A 15,901-nucleotide genomic window follows, 5' to 3' on the forward strand; every position below is an offset into this window, starting at 1 on the left:
GGTAATGCTGCTGGGCTCAAACCGGGAATAGTCAGTGGGAACGGAGGTCTTTGGGGTAAGACCTGGGCAGGGTTTAGTTGGACCCTCAGGATTCCAGTCAGGATAAACTGACAGGATCACTCATCTGAGTGATCATCTGAGCTGACAAATGCCTGGACCTTTGGCTGATCCTCCTGCGGGCCTGCAGGAACAAGGTCATACTCAAGAATTTCACCCCCATAAAAGGCAAAGTCCATCTTCCCTCTGGGAATTGCAAGATTGTCATACCATGTCTTGGCCCCAGTGTGAATTCTCGTCTTTCACAGGGCTGAGTCCAGGGTGACTTACCCCAGCTTTGGCCTGCATGAGGGATTCCTCCAACACCTGTGGTCTAACTCTCCAGCAGCTGGACCACTACATTCACAGCCCTATCTCTACAGTCAATGGTAGGCTGATTATCAGCTCTCAGGAGCTGTTTCTGAAGGATCATTTGTATGTGCATAATAACAGCAATTTGCATAATTGCAGAGTCATAACGAGTATTCATTTGTCTAAGAAAAATGGAATTTAAGTTACAGAATAGGTCAGATCTGAAAGGTAACTTGGAATTTAAACAGTGTTTTAGCTAGCAAACTAGAGCCTGTACTGGGGGAGCTACAGAGAAACCTCAGCAGCACACATTGTTTAAGCAGTGCTCAAACCAGAACAAACTGGTGTGGATGGGCAGGTTTGCTCTCTTTTTCATGAATCAGTCCTGAGAGTAGAAGGTGTGAGGAAGGTAGGTCAAGAGGGTAGCCAGGCAACCACCACACAGTTTTGTGTTCAGATGAACAGTGGGGACTTGCTGCATTTAGCAATCCTTGTGCTGACAAGACATACTTTTCATTAAACCTTTCACTTTTGCACAGAAAAGATTTCTTAAGATTGATGTATCTTCAACTAGTGAAAATCTAATGCCCTATTCATATTAAAACTAAACAAAAGCAAAAATTTGCATTTTGAGTGGAATTGAGACAGTTCCTTTTGCAAAGGCTCAGCAGTATGAAAAGGTAGTTGTGGGAGAAAATAGCACTCAGCTCGGGAAGCCAGCTGAGTGAAACTGGGCCACATACTCCACTTGTTCTCTCTGGTCCTCAGCTTTCTCTTCCCTCTCTTCCCGCTGACTCTAGGTCTCTGGGTGTCCCTCCCTACCTCCTCTCCCCCATCCTCTGGTTGGAGCAGAGTTTGAAATCATGTCTAGTCCAAACCTCTCATTTTACAGATAAATAAGGCCAACATCACCCTAGTTCACCCAGAGTAGCTCCATTTTTGTTTGTTTTATATTTTGGGGTTTGGCAATTTATGTGGGAAAAAGAAAAATCTTATGACTAATGAACACTCTGAAAATCACTGGACTAGACAACTGTTCTAGTTCATTCTATGGTCATTTGTCTAGAAGCAACAGGGGTCTGTCTGAGTTATTCCAAGTGATGGGAGTAATTGTGAAGGCATGATATTTGGGTTCCAGGGAAAGCTGGGCCATTAGATCCATCTTTTGAGTTCACATAATGTTTGCATGCTCACATCTCTCCCTCTAAATTACTAAAAACCTAACAAAGTGACAATCTTTTAAAGAAATATCTTTTAAAACTGTATATACTATGAAGTGAAAATCTTTCTTATTGCCTTGATCTCAGTCACCAGGAGAAAAAAGAATCTCATGACACTCCCAACTTTTTTTTGTGCTTATCCAGACATGTCTAAGATATCCTTTTTAAAAAAAAATGTTTATTTATTTATTTTGAGAGAGAGAGAAAGCATGAGCAGGGAAGAAGCAGAGAGAGAAGGGGAACAGACGATCTGAAGCAGGCTCCACGCTGATGGCAGTAAGCCTGGTGTGGGGCTTGAACTCTTACAAACCATGAGATCCTGACCTGAGCCAAAGTCGAATGCTTAACCAGCTGAGCCATCCAGGCACCCCTAAATATCCCTTTTTAACCAGAAAGTTGTATTGTCTGTTGTGGCTGCAAATGCACCTTGCTTAGCAGTACGCTAAGGCCCTCTATCAGATGAGTGTATATCATTTTACCTCATTTGTTTTCATCTGTTTAACAACTGCCTTACTGATGAACATTTAGGTTGTTCCAGTGCTTTTGCCATCACGATGTTGCCATGAACATTCTTGTCCAGGATACCCTTCTGTTAAAAAGAAAACTGCAGGCCCCAAAATGGCATCACTTAGGCCACGTCAGCAAACCGAGACTGAACACTTAACCTAACAGCACTTTCAACCCACCACCCCCTCCAAGGAATGTAACCTTTAGCCAGTCAACATGGAATTTCTTGGCCAATACTAGGAAATTTATTGATAGACCCCTTCTGCTCCCCTTAGGAGGGCAACCTTGCCTACACATTGCATTCCGTGCTAATAAATTCTTCTTTCTTTAAATGCCCTCTCTCTGAATTTATTTCTTTTGTTTAGCTCAACAGAGCTCCCCTCTGCTTGCTAGGTGGGATGCTCCTGATTCATGAATCATTTACTAAAGCCAATTAGATCTTCAAATTTACTCAGTTGAATTTTGTTTTTTAACAGATTTGGTGGCAGCAGTAGGATATAAAGCTGACTTCTGATGGCATTTTGGGGACAACCAGAAACACAGTCCTGGTACCCTGCAAGCCCTTTGAGTTCACTGTCTTTCTTGCCATTTCTGAGGGCCACTGGTGAGTCCCTCCTGGTTTGAGCTCTGCTTTTTTTTTGCGTTAGAGCTCCTGATCTAATTGGCTTTCTAGTCTAGGGTTATCCGGTCAGGGTAGACTGACAGGAGGCTCTAACAGATCACCAGTCCTTAGCTCTTGGTTCAGTCCACAGTGCCAATTTGGAGTCCCTTCCCAGTTCTGGTCCAGTCCACAGTCCCCATTTACTGGGGTTTGCTGGTTTAGTCCACAATGGGAATTGCTGGTGGCATACACGGTCTTCTCTTGGCCAATCGATGGAGAAATCTTTTGGTTCCTGCTGCTGCATTCAGGTGGTCATGTTTGTTTTGTCCTGTTTTGTGTAAATAAGGACTTAGTAATGGGATCCTTAAATTCTAAAGAGTTAAGTATTCTACCTTCTAGCACAGTTGCTTATTTTATATCTTACAATTTGGTCCTGGAAGTCATAAAAGTATGCAAGCTTATTTTATGTCCTAAAGAACTTGGCTTGGTCACCATCAGGTGGCAGACCCCAAAATAAGGCCAAACAGAAATGTGAGTTGTACCCCAATTGTGGCTACACATGGCCAGACAGAAATGTAGGTTAACTCCACTTGATAGGGTCCTACAAAACTGCTACCAGCTCTCAGAGGAATTGCAGCCTAGAAATATAATGGCCATGGTAGGGAATGTTCCAATTAGATAAGATCATTTAAGAGGTACACTTGAAAGTGAGGTCTCCCAAATTAAACAGAATGGGATACCAGTTTTAATTATCAAGTGGAAGTCTTAGTTATTGATGGAGACTCTGACTGCTCCCATTTCCTCTAAGTACTCATTCTACTAATCCTGTGTCTGAATTGTTTTTCCACCGTGAAAAAACTATGCAACTGTAAACAAAAGGCTGCCAAATTAATGGCCTTAGAGACACCCTCATATCTACCTTCAAAGGAGGGCCCCCAAATCGACCCCTTCCAAAGATGACAAAACTGAGGAGTTTTCTTGCAAACTGCTCATTATTCCTTTAAACAGCCAAGGGCAGACACCTGGGTGGCTTAGTCCATTAAGCGTCTGACTCTTGATTTTGGCTCAGATCATGATCCCAGTGTTGTGACATCGAGCCCTGCATCAGGCTCCGCACTGAGCATGGAGCCTGCTTAAGATTCTCTCTCTTCCTCTCCCTCCCTCCCTCCCTCCCTCCCCCTCTCTCTCTCTCTCTCTCTCTCTCTCTCTCTCTCTCTCTCTCTGCCCCTCTCCCCTACTTGAGTGCTCTCTTTCTAAAAACAAACAAAAAAAACCAGCAACAGCCAAGGGGATACTCTGGTAGATACCAGAGCCTGCAGAGGGAACCTGAGAAGCATTGGCATAAGTCAGTGAGAGGTGAAAATTCTTACCAGAAACAGCTCTTCTGAAACTCTGTCTGTAGTAGCCTCCTCAAGAGAGGAAAATAAAATATGCCGTGCCTTCCTTTCCAAATCCAAAACCATTGTTTGTTGATTCCTTCTTTCCCAAGGATATTTATTGCCTCCTGGCTTGTCTTGTTTTACATAAATGGGTTTTGCTTTCTTCCTGACTGGGACAAGCAGATTGCTGGTTCTTTCTTTGGGCTGTGTTTGAGAGAGGCTCTGGATTTGGGGAAGGCAATACTCTTTGCACCCCCTTGTCTTATACCCAGGAGAGTTATGCAGTACTGCCAGAGATATTCAAAATTGGAACTATGTCCCCAAAAGGAAAGAAACCAATTAAGAATAATGTAGTTGCATAGGTGAATCAATCTATGATGTCATTTAAATTATAGCTTAACTCGGAGGAATTGAGAGCCATTATCCAAATGTTATATATTTTTTATAAAACCGAAGTTAGCTCTAGAGGCAATTAAAAATTCACCTATTCCTTTACCAAATCCAAAACTTTTCTTGTTTGTCTTGTAGATTATTGGCTTTAGGAAACCCAAGCCCTTCCTGGGAGAACTTATATTCTTTCTCTGTTCCTTGATGTGTACATTTTATCGTGTCTTTGAAATATAAACAAAGTCCACAATTACCTGAGACTGAAGGATACTTAATCTCATCCCAGAAAAGGGATTTAAAATCCAGTGGTCTTTGAAATTTTCAAGAAGCAAAATTTTTTTTCATGTTTATTCTTATTTTTGAGAGAGAGAGTGAGGGAGCATTCTCTCTCCCCGACCCTCCACATGAGCAGGGGAGGGGCAGAGAGAGGGAGACAGAGGATCCAAAGCAGGCTCTGTGCTGACAGCAGCGAGCCTGATTCAAGGCTCAAACTCATGAACCATGATGAGATCATGACCTGAGCTGAAGTCAGATGCTTAACTGTCTGAGCCACCCAGGTGCCCCGAGCAAAGCCTTTTTAAAATACAAATGGTTAAAATACAAATGGTTAAATGCACAAACTCTAGCACAGCCTATTTAATTCCAGGGACAAATATGAATCTGAAAAATCTTCTCCACAAATACTTATAACTATAAGGCCTTTACATCTGTCTGCATGTGCATCCAATATATATGTTGTAAATATGGGATATTTTTCTATCTTTAGATGGAATTGCTAAAGTTAATTTGTAAAAGAGCTCTATTTAGTTATCTCAGAAAGATAGAAACTAACCAAAATGTTTTTGTTTATTTTTTTAATGTTTATTTATTATGAGAGAGAGAGAGAGAGAGAGAGAGAGAGAGAGAGAGCATGACTGGTGGAAGGGCAAAGAGAGAGGGAAAGAGAGAGAATCCTAAGCAGGCTCTGCACTGAGAGCACAGAAATCAAGAGTCGGATGATTAACTGACTGAGCCACCCAGGCTCCCCCAAATGTTTTTTAAGTTCACATGATCTGGGAAAATATTCTCTATAAAAGCTAGCTTAAGGTTGATGATTTAATTAAAACAAACGTCTATAGAGTTATCAACATTAAATATAAATATAAAACTTTTACTCTATCTGACTTCACTGGACAAGTTAAGTTCATATTATCTCTTGCAGGATCTGTCAACAAAAAAAACAATAGCTTAGTAGGAGAGTGGCTGACTTTGATGTCTCCTAAAGTTTTCGTAGGTAATCTAAATGTAATTATTGGGAGCAAATAATTTAGATGTAAGTGAAATAAGAGTTTGTAGATACATATTTTTTAATTTTTTAAATTAAAGAAAAATTTTAATGTTTATTTCTTTTTGAGAGAAAGAGAGACAGAGCATGAGTGGGGGAAGGTTACAGAGAGAAGGAGACACAGAATCTGAAGCAGGCTCCAGGCTCTGAGCTGGAGAGCCTGACATGGGGCTCAAACCCATGAACCATGAGATCATGAACTGAGCTGAAGTTGGATACTTAACCAACTGAGCCACCCAGGTGCCCCATAGATACATATTTTTTTACAACAATTATATTTTATGGTGTGTATACTTAAAAATAGTTTCCCCAAATCTTCTTGGTATCCTGAAGGCTTTGGTAACCTGAAACTAAGTGATGAGTTAAGTTAAATTCATTGAATATCTAGATCATTTCCAAATAAGATAAAACAATGAAACATTAAATACTGAACATAGGTTTATCTACTTTTGTTTTATTACAGAGAAACTAAAGATAAGTTTGGGTCTGTTAGTAAACATGTTTGGTGCTTTATTGAAAAACTGCACCATAAAAGGGCACCTTTATGTAACAAAAAATACAATTTTTTTTTGTTGAGGGAAAGGAAAGTAATTTCCTAAAGCAGGGCTGATTATTTAAAGAGAAAAACTGTAAGACAAAATCTAAATGTAAAAAATAAACTTGTAGAGAGTTTGTGAGGAAGGAGATCTTTAGAAAGAAATGTTAATATATGATCAGGGTGGCTTTCATGCAAAGGCACTGGCAACAGGCTATAAAGATCATAGTGCATGTGGATAAAGTCTCTTCTGCTTCGGCAAAAATGGCCCCTCATTGCCAGACTTTTGCCACCTTGATGTCCTTATAATATGGCAACAGTCTGCTCCTAAATCAGAGAAACTAAGATGGGTAAGCAATGGCTGTAAATGAAATGAACAGTTGGGGCTATGGGAAACCCCAGATGGCTTGGTTCCTCTCAGCAACTTAAAAAAATTAAAAAATTTTTTTTCATTCCTTCCCCCACCAAGTGCATTTAAGATGACTCAAATTATGAATAGACATTGATAGGGAGACTTATATCAAATTGCACAGTCTAGCCCTCTCTGACTTGTCAGGTCCATAATCCTGAAAAAAAACTGTTTTTATTCCCAGAGACCTCAGACCTCCCTCTGAACCCTTTTAATACCTGCAGCTGGACTTCATTCAACTACCACTTACTATGGGTTATAATATGTTCTTGTGACTATATGTGTGTTTTCCAGAGGAGCTAAAGCTTTCCCCTGTTGCAAGACTGATGCCCTCACTATAGCGAAGAAACAGTTAAAAAGTACATTTCCCACTTGGGTTATACCTTCCGTGATCTCCAGTGATTGAGGCACCCACTTCACTGGAAAAATCATATGAGCCTTAGCAAAAACTTTACAGACTTCTTAAAATTTGATCATTTCCCCTGTCATCCCATGCTAGTATGACCAGCTACTGTCAGTCTACTGTCTAAACTCAAGAAGCCTTCCCAGGGGTGCCTGGGTGGCTCAGTTGGTTAAATGTCTGACTCTTGGTTTTGGCTTAGGTCTTGATCACACCGTCCAGTTCCTAGGATTGAGCCACGCTCTCCGTGTAGAGCCTGCTTAGGATTCTCTCTCTCCCTCTCTCTCTGCCCCTCCCCAACTTGTGCTCTTTTCCTCTCTCTCAAAATAAATAAATAAACTTAAAAAAAAAAATTCTTCTGAGATCCAGTTCAGAGAATCTAAACTGGCCACAAGTTAGAGCTTGGTGATTGGGTGTTCTGAAAACATCATCAGAAAAAGACAGCCCTCAAGCCCCACTGGAAAGGGGATCTCACCGAGTGCTCCTGACCACTGACACTGCTACAAAACTAGAAGCAATACACATCATGGGCACACACCACACAGCTCACGAAGGCTTCACTTGTACAGAATCTTGAGACTTTTAAATCAAATTGGCAAGGAAGAGAAGTATCTGAAATCCAGATAGACTGCTTCTACCCAAGAGGACAGATCAAGACTTCTTACTTTAACTAAACATGAAACCCTTTCTCCTTATTTTCCCTTCCTTTATTCTGGTATTGGCCTGAAAAATAATGGCCTCATCTTCATTTCCAAGGCTGTTGTTAAGGGGGGCAACCTCTGGAATTTAGAATAGGCTAGGAGATCTTCTGACTGCCCTACTCCCCTGGTTAGGGATAAATGTAAAGGCTAACTTCTGAATTCTAGAAATTATTGCAGAATCTGCTGCTAAAGCAATACTGCCCAGCAAAGATCCTTAGATTCTCTGGCCAAAGTTGTTTTTGATAATGGGATATCCCTTGGCTCTCTTTTAGCCGAGCAGGGAGGTGTCTGTGCTATGGCCAATACCATGTGCTGTACATTTGAGGCAGGAGGAAAGGGAGATGCAGGCGACAAGTTGACTAAAGTAAAGCCATTTTGGTTTTAGGCTGAACGTTAACTTAAAAGACAGCAAGTCTTAAACAAAAGTCACGAGATCTGATTCATGGAAGACCACAAGACCCTCCTCCCTCCAGCAGTAAAAGCCACAAAGTCTAGACATTCTTAAAATTGCTCCCTGTAGGTAATTTCACAACCCTAGGACAATGGAAAAACTAACTTCTCCATGTAAATGATAAGCCCAAAGTTAAAGAGTAAGCCCCTCCCTATACGGTTAGTTAATTTTAAAAACTTACAAAGTTCTTCATTACAGGAAAAGGAGGATCCTCTTCCCCCTCTGGGAGGAGAGACTGCTACTTTATGACGTAGTTCCTTTCTTACTTCTCTACTTAATAAATCTTTGTCTCCTCTTCCAAATGGCTTGCTGTTGAATTCTTTCTTGAGCAAAACCAAGAAACCTCATGATGAGGGACCCAAGGACTTGGCCCAAGGTCCCTCTTGGGGCCTCAGCCCATTCTGAAACAACTTAGCTTACTAGGGTACTCCTTCAGTGGGGTCTTTTTTTTTTTTTTTTTTTTTTTTGATTCTGATTGGTTTGGGTATTGGGGACCATGGCTTCAAAATGCACTCCAAAAATTAGGAATTATCCTGCTTCTAGTAATCATAATAATCTCCCTGGTATTCTTTCAAAAACTCTAAATGTATGTTCACAGCCACTAGCCATCAAGTAAATGATCTCCTTAAGACTGGATTGTCAAAAAAGGAGCCAAAAGTTTGACCAACTTAAAGAATGTAAGCCTTAAGCTATCACCTGTGAATGTGACAGAGATAAAGCCAAAACATCATGACCTATGGGGACCATAGAAAGGAACAACAGAAACTGCAAGAATTTCAGAGCAGTAGCTGAGAGTGATGCTAATGCCTTAACTTTTGATCACATCTCTCAGTTGAGCTGAGAGTCCAAGCAAAGGGGGGGGATTTGTTAAAAAGACAACTGCAGGCCCCCAAATAGCATCACTTAGGCCAAGTCAGCAAACCAAGGTTAATACCTAACCTAACAGCAGTTTCACCTCCCACCCCAGAACTCCACCCCCCCACCCCAAAAATGTAACCTTTAGCCAGTCAACATGGAATTCCCTGATCAGTACTAGGACATTTACTGATAGACCCCTTCTGCTCCCCTTAGGAGGGCAACCTTGCCTACACAATGCATTCTGTGCTGATAAATTCCTTTCTTCTTTTTTCTAATGCCCTTCCTCTGCCTTTAAAATCCTTTGTTTGTTTGTTTGTTTGTTTGTTTAGCAAAGCTTCCCTCTACTTGCTTGAAGAGATGCTGCCCAATTCATGAATTGTTTAATAAAGCCAATCAGATCTTCAAATTTACTTGGTAGAGTTTTGTTTTTTTAACACTTGTATACTCTTCCTACAAGTGAGATTCCCAATTCACAGCATTTTCTTTCTAATGGATACTGCCAAATTATGTCCCATCTCTTTTCAGTTGAATTTAAAGCCAGCATTTGCTGTCTGATGCCAAGTTAGCAGGAAATTCATTATTTTTCTCCTGGGGCCTCTTCTTTGCCTATAGATTGTTCAAGATCCCATGAGATCTTTTAATCCAGCAACACCAGTTCTGTGTCCAGAGAGAAAACTGGAACGTCTAGTTAGGCCAGTAGTAGGATCCATTTTGACTGTCTTTTCTCTCATCAGTACCACATGTTGTCACCGCTAAGAATAAGTCCCCATACAATGTGATATGTCCCTGTCCATTACTGTATTGATCTTCTCACTGGGGAGATGACCTGACGAGCCATGGTGTTTCTTCTGGGGAGATGATTCCACCTCGGTGACCCGTTGACCAAGGGTGCACTAAGCCTGAGCTCTCAGAGGTACCATTCTTTGTGACTCAGGGTGACAGCCATTTTTTCCCATACAGTGTGTCCCCCAAATGGCATCTGTGGGTTGGGAGGAACTTCCCACCACTGCTGTGGATCTGTTTCTGCACCTCACCCACCCTCTTCCTAACACCATCAGATTCTCACATCATAAACCCAGGTTAACAATTTATTGTCACCTTCTGTCAAGGTAAGCTCTCCCTTGGAGACCACTGACATACTTTCCTTCTTGAACTCTATCTCCCCAGAGGAGAAGTTCTAGGTCTGGGAACAGACACTGTTTTATGCATAGGGGATAGAAACAAAACAGCAAATTCTCTCAAAATGCTTCCACTCAGGAGCAAGTAATAAATAAATGCAGATGTAAGTAAGATAATATTAGATAACAATGAGCATTACAGAAACAAAGAGCCAGGTGAGGTGATGGAGAGTGGCCACTGGGGCTACTTTCAGCTGGGGAGTCAGAGAAAGTGTTCCTGAAGGGGTGACATTTGAGCTGAGGTTTCAGTGAAGATGTGAGCACAGCCTAGAGGCACAGACAAGGCGAGTGATGATGACCAATGTGACTGGAGCAGAGTGACAGGGGGAAAGTGGTAGAAGATGGACTTGGGGAGGGAGCAGGGCCACCTCATAGATGGATTGTGCCTGACACCCCTCAGGACAATGAGCTGTAAGGCCTCTTCCAGCTTTGCCATTGTCAAGTCCTAAATTAAGATTTAAAAAGCTCTCTATGCCAAATGTGATTCCTTAATTTGACAATCTAGATTATGTGACAACCAATTTTGAATTCTCTTATTTTGTTCCAAATTCTTAATCATTATCATCAGGAAAAAATGTTTTTGACTTTCTTATGGCCATACCTTTTCATACCATATGTTTCACTGTGATCCAATCTTAAATAGCCCAAGTCTGTTAAAAGAATATTCTTGTGTGAAGATTAACACAATTTACTGGTAAATATCTAAATTGACATTTAGCATATAAATGTAGCCAAAAGGTCAGGAAATGAAAACTCTTTCTTCACTGTCTTTGACTGACAGTGAGTATATGAAAGATAAAGGCTAATTTTCCCTATTGATGCTTCTGTTGTTTCAAATGACTCCTTCAGCCGTGATCCCCCAGGCAACAAATGAAACATTTTGTTCTCTCAATGGGCAATTATACATTTTTTAAGATAATAAATTTTGTCCATAGTGCAGCTGATTACATTCATTTATGAAAATGACTAAAATGGTAAGTCAAAATTTCTTCTGTCTGGTTGGGTTGAGATAGTCATCAGAGCCATAATAGAAAGCACAGCAGACCTGGAAACAGGAAGGCTGGAGTTGAGTCCAGCTCTTCCACTACAAGTGATGGAACCTTGAGTAAATGATGTCACCTCTCTAAGCTTCTATGTTCTTACTTGTATAAGAGGGAGAGGCATATTGCACAATATACCTTGTGTCAGAGAGTTGGTGGGGCTGGAGCATTATGGGGAGAAGCACCTCCAGTTCTTTACCTGGGGGGTCAGATATATATGTTTGTTTTATTATTCATCTTGAAATTGTACACATTGGTGTATTTGTGATATGTACATTTCACAATAAATTTCTAAAGCTGTCAGTAGATACCTGTTGACATACTTGACAAGAAGTAAATACAGCGTGAGTTTTAGTCTGGATCTCCTAGCAAATGGAATAAACCTAGGTAGAAGTCAAAACAGTTTTTCCCCTCAAATCAAAACATGTTTTTCTAGACACATCTGGCTGGCTCAGTCAGTAGAGCATGCAACTCTTGATCTTGGGGTTGTAGGTTCAAGCCCCACATTGGGTGTAAAGATAACTTAAAAATCTTTAAAAATAATTCTTTTTAACAAGAGTTTAATTGAAAGCATAATCAGTGAAAATTTCCAATGAAGCAAAAGGGCATATCATGCTTAGTACAGCTTCCTCCTGCCCTAGCCCTCCATTCATCCTCACTTGAGGCTTTTTAGGTTTCTTTCCATAAATATTCAAGAAAGCCAAAAACAGAGAGTCTCGAAAGCAGCAAGAGAGAAGCATATGGAAACATTTGCATGCACAAAAATCTTTTACATAAATTAAAGTATGTTACACATGCTGCTCTATACTTTGCATTTTTTCATTTATCTTGGAGATGTTTCAATATCATTCTTACAGATTTAAATTCATTCTTTTTCACAGTATTTCATTTTGTGGGTATGCTACACTTTATTTAACCAGACCCCTCTGATAAATATTTGGGTTGTTTTTGTTCTTGCTCACATTTCTGCAGCAACCATATTTCTACTTCTATCTCCTTGTGTGTATATATCTGAAGAATAAATCCCAAAGTGCAGAAGGTAGACCCATTCAAATTTTAGTAGTTACTGTCAAAATGCCCTCCAAAGAGATACCATGCCTTTACACTTGATCAACAGAGTAAGAGAGTGCTGCTTTCATGCATATCAACAATAGCCAAACTATAGAAAGAGCCCCAATGTCCATCGACTGATGAATGGATAAAGAAGATGTGGTGTATGTGTATATATACTCAGCCATCAAAAAGAATGAAATATTTCCACTTACAATGATGTGGACAGAACTAGAATGTATTATGCTAAGCAAAATAAGTCAGTCAGAGGAAGACAAATACCATATGATTTCACTCATATGTGGAATTTAAGAAACAAAACAGATGAACGTATGGGAAGAAGGGCAAAAAGAGAAGAGATGGAAACAAACCGAGACTCAGTGATAGAGAACAAACTGAGGGTTGATGGAGGGAGGTGGGTGAGTGATGGGCTAGATGGGTGATGTGTAGTAAGGAGGTCACTTGTTGTGATGGGCATTAGGTGTTGTATGTAAGTGATGAATCACTGAATTCTATTCCTGAAGCCAATATTGCAATGTATGTTAACCAACTAGAATTTAAATAAAATTTTGGGGAAAAAAGGGAGTTCTGCTTTCCTGACACTCCCATGATAATGTGCTCTGCTAGTCTTTTTATTAACAAATTTAAGAGGTGGAAAATAGCATTTCATCGTTTGAATTTATTTCTTTAACTATAAATGAAAATGCGCACTGTTGGTTTTTTTCTCTGAACTTCCTGTTTGGGTCCATTGCCCATTTTCCTTTTAGTTTCTTGTTCTGTATTGCTTTGTAACAGCTCTTTATATACTAGCCCTTCGTAATTATTGTTCAAGGTCTATGTTTCTCATTTGTTATCACTTGTAGTATTTTACCTCTTGCAGAAATTTTAAATTACTAGACAGTCAAATTTATACATCCTTCCTACATATATAGTATGGGGGTCATTTCTTTCTTGGAAAAATCTTTCCTACTCCAATGCCATTATAAATTTTTTCCCCAAGTTTTCTTCCAGTACGTTTATGAATTTGTTTTTCACTTCTAAATGTTTTATCAATATCGTTTAATGAACTTATTTAGTGTAATGAGTGAAGTAAGGATTAAACTTTTTGTTTATCCCCCATATATCTAACCCAGATGTCTATCCAGCTGTCTCAAATTCACTTCTTAAGTAATAAGTTTTTTCTCCACGGTTTTGAAATGTCACATTAATTTGGGTCTAAAAATTACTGAGTCTGTAAATTGAAAACAATTGGATGGTAAATTAATAAACTATGTCATTCTTGGCATATTTAAGGAACCATTAAAACAGTAGCATATATAGAGTGTGATTACCATGTGTCAGGCCCTGTTCTAAATGTGTTGCATGTATTTGCTTATTTAATCCATATAACCATGGTATAAGGTAGGTGCTATTAGCTCCATTTACAGATAAGAACACTGAAGCACTGAGAGGTTAAATAACTTCCTCAAGATCACAATGCTTGTGAGTGGCAAAGCCATGATTCAAATATAGGCAGGGTGACTTCAGAATCCTTGCTCCTATCTATAGTCTGTGCTGCCTCCACCAAATGGAAAACATGTTTGTGTGTGCTTCCTACATGCTAGGCATTGCTCCAAGAACTTCACATATAATGATTTCACTTACTCTTCACAACAGTCCTAAGAAATAAGCACTATTTCTATCTCCATGTTATAGATGAGCAAACTGAGGCAAAGTATAGCTGGGAGACAGACAGGGAAAGGGGAGTGGTATGAGATGAATTCAGAGAAGGGGGAGCTTTGTTCTATCTTTAGAGCAGCAAAGAATCACAACAGTATGTGAATCAGGGCTGACCCAGTCAGATTTGTTTTTTTGTGACACTCACTGGGCACAGCATGGAGAGTCAATTGGGGAAGGGACCGCAAAGCTGGTGTGGAGAAATCAGATACCAGGCTAATACCACGCTGCAGTGACCACCTATCACAGATGGGCCATCCAGTGACGAGTGGACAGTATCCATGTGACATGAAAATTACTATCATCTGGGCAGCATCCATGTGCCAGGGGCAGAACTCAAGACAAGTGCTCAGAGTAGTTACATTTCCAGAGAAAACCCAAGTGTCCAGAGGTTAAGTACCATGTCTGTGCTCACCCAGCTAGTAAGTGCACACTCCCAACCACAAAGCCTGCCCTCTTTACTCAACCCACACACAGATTGGGCCCTTCAGATGCTGGAGGGCTGGCTCAACACAACCTTGAAAATTGGATTGAGCAATTCCTTCGCCATCCTTTGTCTTCTCAGAGGATAGAAGTCAAAGAGATCAGTTGACAATATTGACAGATGAGCTTCTGTCATCACATATCTTGAGATCATTTAAGAGTTTCCTTTTCAGTTCTACATTAACTTTTCCTCAGACTTTTGAATATCCTCCTGAGGTTACTTTGTGAATCTTTCTCATTGCTTGCTTCTTGCCTGGATAAAGGGCAAGTTTGGGGTCCACTGTCTTCTGTGCTGCTATTAATCATCCTCTCTCTTTGCAGATCCGAGTGATGGTGGATCTATGTAACAGCACCAAGGGCATCTGCCTGACAGGTAGGCCAGCCTCGAACTGAGCAGGAGTGGCTCACACCACAAACATGTGTGGTAGCCAAAGGGCCAGAGCAGAATGAACACCTGGGAAAACTGCGGGTGATAAAAACACATGTTGGTTTACTTTTACCAGATGTTTTTAATGAACTGAAAATCAATTGTAATATAATTATGAAAAAGAACATTTTTTAGTACTGCCATAGAAATATAGCCATGGAAAATAACTGGGTCTTGGGTAATTAGAAACGTGTGGTACCTTGAACTGGGGCCATAGATGTTTTCCTTATTCACATTAATTTTTAAAAGAGAAAAGAAAGGAAGGAAAGAGACCTTAGCAGAAGTAATTCTTTCCTTACATCATATGTATGGCATAAATGGAAAGTTCTAGAAGCAAACTACTGATAAATCAGAACACTTTTGATGAAGAGTGCTCTGTGTGTGGGGCCTACTGTGTGCTACGTGAGATGGGAAGTTATGTCATGCACAGCTCCCCTCCACTTGATGAATCAAGGACAAAGAAACAGGAGGGAGGGAAATCAACCCTGAGGCACATCAAGCCAAGGGACACAGAGTGGCTGATGGGTTGGGCAGGGGAGGAGGAGAGTGCTATGGATATGTTCGTGTACACCTGAGTCTAACAGAGTCCTGCCTCTTGCCTGAGGGGAGGGGTGCCTGCCTTCTGTGTTTAGAAGCTTGGGAAAAGGAAGAACACAGACCCCAGAACATTCACCCAATGTGTTGCACCCCAGGCAGAGGGAGGCTCTGTCCAGGCCCAAGAATGGGCCTACAGAGCCTGATTTCAGACACAGCATTGACTACCTCTCCTCCATTCTGAGGAAATGGGGAGATTATTTTTGCATTAAAAATCTAATATGAAGTAAATGCAGAGCTCTCGTGAGCCATATACATTTTTTCTTTTTTCTTTTTTTTTTTTTTTTTTTTTT

General features: G+C 40.5%; 1 protein-coding gene across 1 annotated transcript in view; it reads left to right on the top strand.

Moving 5' to 3' along the window:
- GLDN (gliomedin) overlaps window positions 1-15,901 on the top strand; it is a 60,443-nt gene that overhangs the window by 17,372 nt on the left and 27,170 nt on the right. The window contains exon 2 of the mRNA XM_049613612.1: window positions 14,909-14,960. Coding sequence (XP_049469569.1) covers window positions 14,909-14,960 — 52 coding nt within the window. The remainder of the gene's footprint in view (window positions 1-14,908; window positions 14,961-15,901) is intronic.

This window comes from Panthera uncia (assembly GCF_023721935.1).
Source record: "Panthera uncia isolate 11264 chromosome B3 unlocalized genomic scaffold, Puncia_PCG_1.0 HiC_scaffold_1, whole genome shotgun sequence".
In the NCBI taxonomy this organism is placed as follows: Eukaryota; Metazoa; Chordata; class Mammalia; order Carnivora; family Felidae; genus Panthera; species Panthera uncia.